Source organism: Theobroma umbraticum, unplaced genomic scaffold (assembly GCF_002168275.2).
Source record: "Theobroma umbraticum cultivar Fairchild unplaced genomic scaffold, ASM216827v3 scaffold_5002.0, whole genome shotgun sequence".
Classification (NCBI taxonomy): Eukaryota; Viridiplantae; Streptophyta; class Magnoliopsida; order Malvales; family Malvaceae; genus Theobroma; species Theobroma umbraticum.
In genome coordinates, this window is record NW_018401902.1 from 1,117 (window position 1) to 3,870 (window position 2,754).

The window sequence follows — 2,754 nt, forward strand, 5'->3', positions numbered from 1 at the left end:
GTAAAACTTTTGAATTGTTTTTATATAAGTTATTAAATCAAACATTTCAGAACATTCAAAAGTAAAATTAGTCTGTAAATTTTGTTATTTGTTTTAGTTACTTTCACTGTCATTTACATTAAATAATTATTGTACTCGTTTTAATTGTTTTTATTATTCTCTATATAATATTATGTTATTGTAAAAACACTCTTAGAAAAATATCTATAGGTGGCTACTCAATCAAAATTACTGTGGTTCTTTAGACTGGCGTGAAAATCACATTACTCCTACTTTCATTGAAAATTTTTACGTCAACCCGTAGGCCAACCGGTATAGACTTGGATTGCCATTTTTTCCCCTTGGTTTGTGAGTTAAAGCTAGGTAAGTGTAAATTGTAGAGGGAAGAGGTTGAGGTTCTCAAAGCTGTTCGACCAAATGACTCCTGATTTAGGAAAAGTTGGCCACCGAATGTAACTAATACAATGATCTTTTGCCATTTAAGGTTCTATATATGTTCCATCTATTCTCCTTGGGGAGACAGAATTCCATCTTTTAACTTTGCTACTTAAGCTCTTAGTGCCATAATATCCTGCAAGACTCTACCTCCAAATGGCTTTCAAAAATGTCAAGTTGGGTCTAGCCCTGGTTCTTGTAGGCATGCTTTGTTCTAAAGCCACAGCTCAGTCTGGTTGCACCAGTGTGCTCTTGGGGTTAGCCCCGTGTTTAAATTACATTGCAGGAAATTCGACAACCCCAGCATCATCTTGCTGCTCTCAGCTTTCTAGCGTAGTTCAATCACAGCCACAGTGTCTTTGCTCAGCACTCAGCGGTGGCGGCTCGTCACTGGGTATTACCATCAATCAGACTCGAGCTCTGTCACTCCCTGGAGCTTGCAATGTGCAAACACCCCCAGTTAGCAGGTGTAACGGTAAAGTCAAGTTAAGACTTAAACGTATAACTTACAATTCCGCTAGAAAGGTAGTATAAATATTCTGGAAAACTTAATTTGATTTTTTACCAGATGCCAATGGTCCAGCAGCTCCCCCTGTGAGCTCCGCAGTAAGTCCTCCAGCTGATGGTTCGGATGAGACACCTGACACTCCAGCTACATCATCAATGCCAAGCATTCCTTCAGGTAGATAGAACTTGCAAATTCACATATAATTAAGTAGAAATAACAGTTCAGGCTCTGGTTAAGCGCCAGTAATTTTGTGATTACACCTTGAGCTACTTCCAGGAGAAATGTTGAAATTAACTCCAAAATTGATGTGAAAGTCTAGATCATTAACACTGCTTAAACTCTATGCTTTGGTGGTAATGCTAATCAGTTGTATATGAAGAATTCTGACTTCACTTTCCTAACGATTTATCTATTAACACATGAATATATGCAGGAACTGGGTCTAAAACTATCCCTGCAACAGAATACAGAATATCAAATGGAAATATTATGAAAATGCCGCTTACTCTCACTCTGGTCACTCTGTTTATGGCTTCATACATTTCTCTTATCACCTTATGTTGATCATTTTATGAAAACTAGGAGCTTGTTTACCGACTAGGCTACTACTACTACCAAGCAGCAACGGTTCCCACTTATTGTTGTTCAGGGTTGTATTCCTACTTTGTGATGTATGCTTAATGGATATATAAGAGTACATTGTTGTCTTCATCAGCTAAAATGCAACTTAAATATTGATGCTCAAACTGCGGTTAGAAAAGGTGACAATGGATGACAGAGAAGTGTAATGGAGCGGTTTTAACCATCCAACAACAACGACGACAATAATAGCAACAATTGTTTCTTCAACATTCTGTAGACAAATGAAGAAGGCACTGCTTTTCCAAAATCCAAGCCATTAAAATTACATAGCCTAACAGAGGTATGAACGTAAGGCTAATAATGTACAACAGAAGTAACCTCAAATATGGTAACGACCATCGAAAATAGACAAATTTAAGAACTTCGATCTCACATAATGTCGGTTGATCACATTCAGAGTTCCATCCAAGTGTCGGTTGACAGGCAAAATTTGAACACACCCAAGTCAAAGCTCTCCATGCATTTACGCACAAAGGCAATATCAGGCATCAGCAATATACCATGCCTGCGATCTTTGTATCAATGTATGTGAATGCAACAGAGGTAATTCTAGTTGCAAGCACTGACGCAACATATTTGTCCAGCTGGGCTTCTTAATTAATTATGCAGAATACCTCAACAGCACTTGGACCGCCTAAAGTTTGGGGCCTGGGACCTAGGCCACTCCAAGTTAATTTCAATCATTACTATTTTGAATTGATTTTTAATTATGAAGAAATTCCTCAACATCCCATAAACCCCATAAAAGGTGAGAAGAATTATGGCTTAAAGGGATAAGTTTGGGCCGCTCGGCCAATTTTTTGACAAATTTTTCTGCCAACATGTAGCAGTAAATATAATAGGGTAATACCCCATTTGTATCAAAAATATATCTAATTAAACACTTAGTTGACGTTTGGTATCAGAAAAGTAAGAGCACATCTCCTGTAATATGTCCAATTAAATTACATTACAGTGTTTGTTTTATAACAAACCACTGTAATATAAGATTGCAATGCAATCACATTACAGCTAATGAATGCAATGTGATTGCAGTCCAAAACTAATGCAATTACATTACATTGCACTCTACAATGTTCTTAAAGATAATTTTACCTTTCAACTTTATTGCCTTGTTAAAAATATTTTATAATGTTATAATTAAAATAAAAATATTAAAATAAAATATA

At 36.5% G+C, this 2,754-nt stretch overlaps 1 protein-coding gene across 1 annotated transcript; it reads left to right on the top strand.

The window, feature by feature from the left end:
• The first annotated feature begins 537 nt into the window (after window positions 1–537).
• On the top strand, window positions 538–1,654 carry LOC110428937 (non-specific lipid transfer protein GPI-anchored 5-like). Its single transcript, XM_021444860.1, has 3 exons — window positions 538–910; window positions 1,004–1,117; window positions 1,377–1,654. The coding sequence occupies exons 1-3, from the start codon at window positions 592–594 to the stop codon at window positions 1,505–1,507; spliced, it is 564 nt and encodes a 187-aa protein (XP_021300535.1). The 5' UTR covers window positions 538–591; the 3' UTR covers window positions 1,508–1,654.
• Window positions 1,655–2,754: the final 1,100 nt, after the last annotated feature.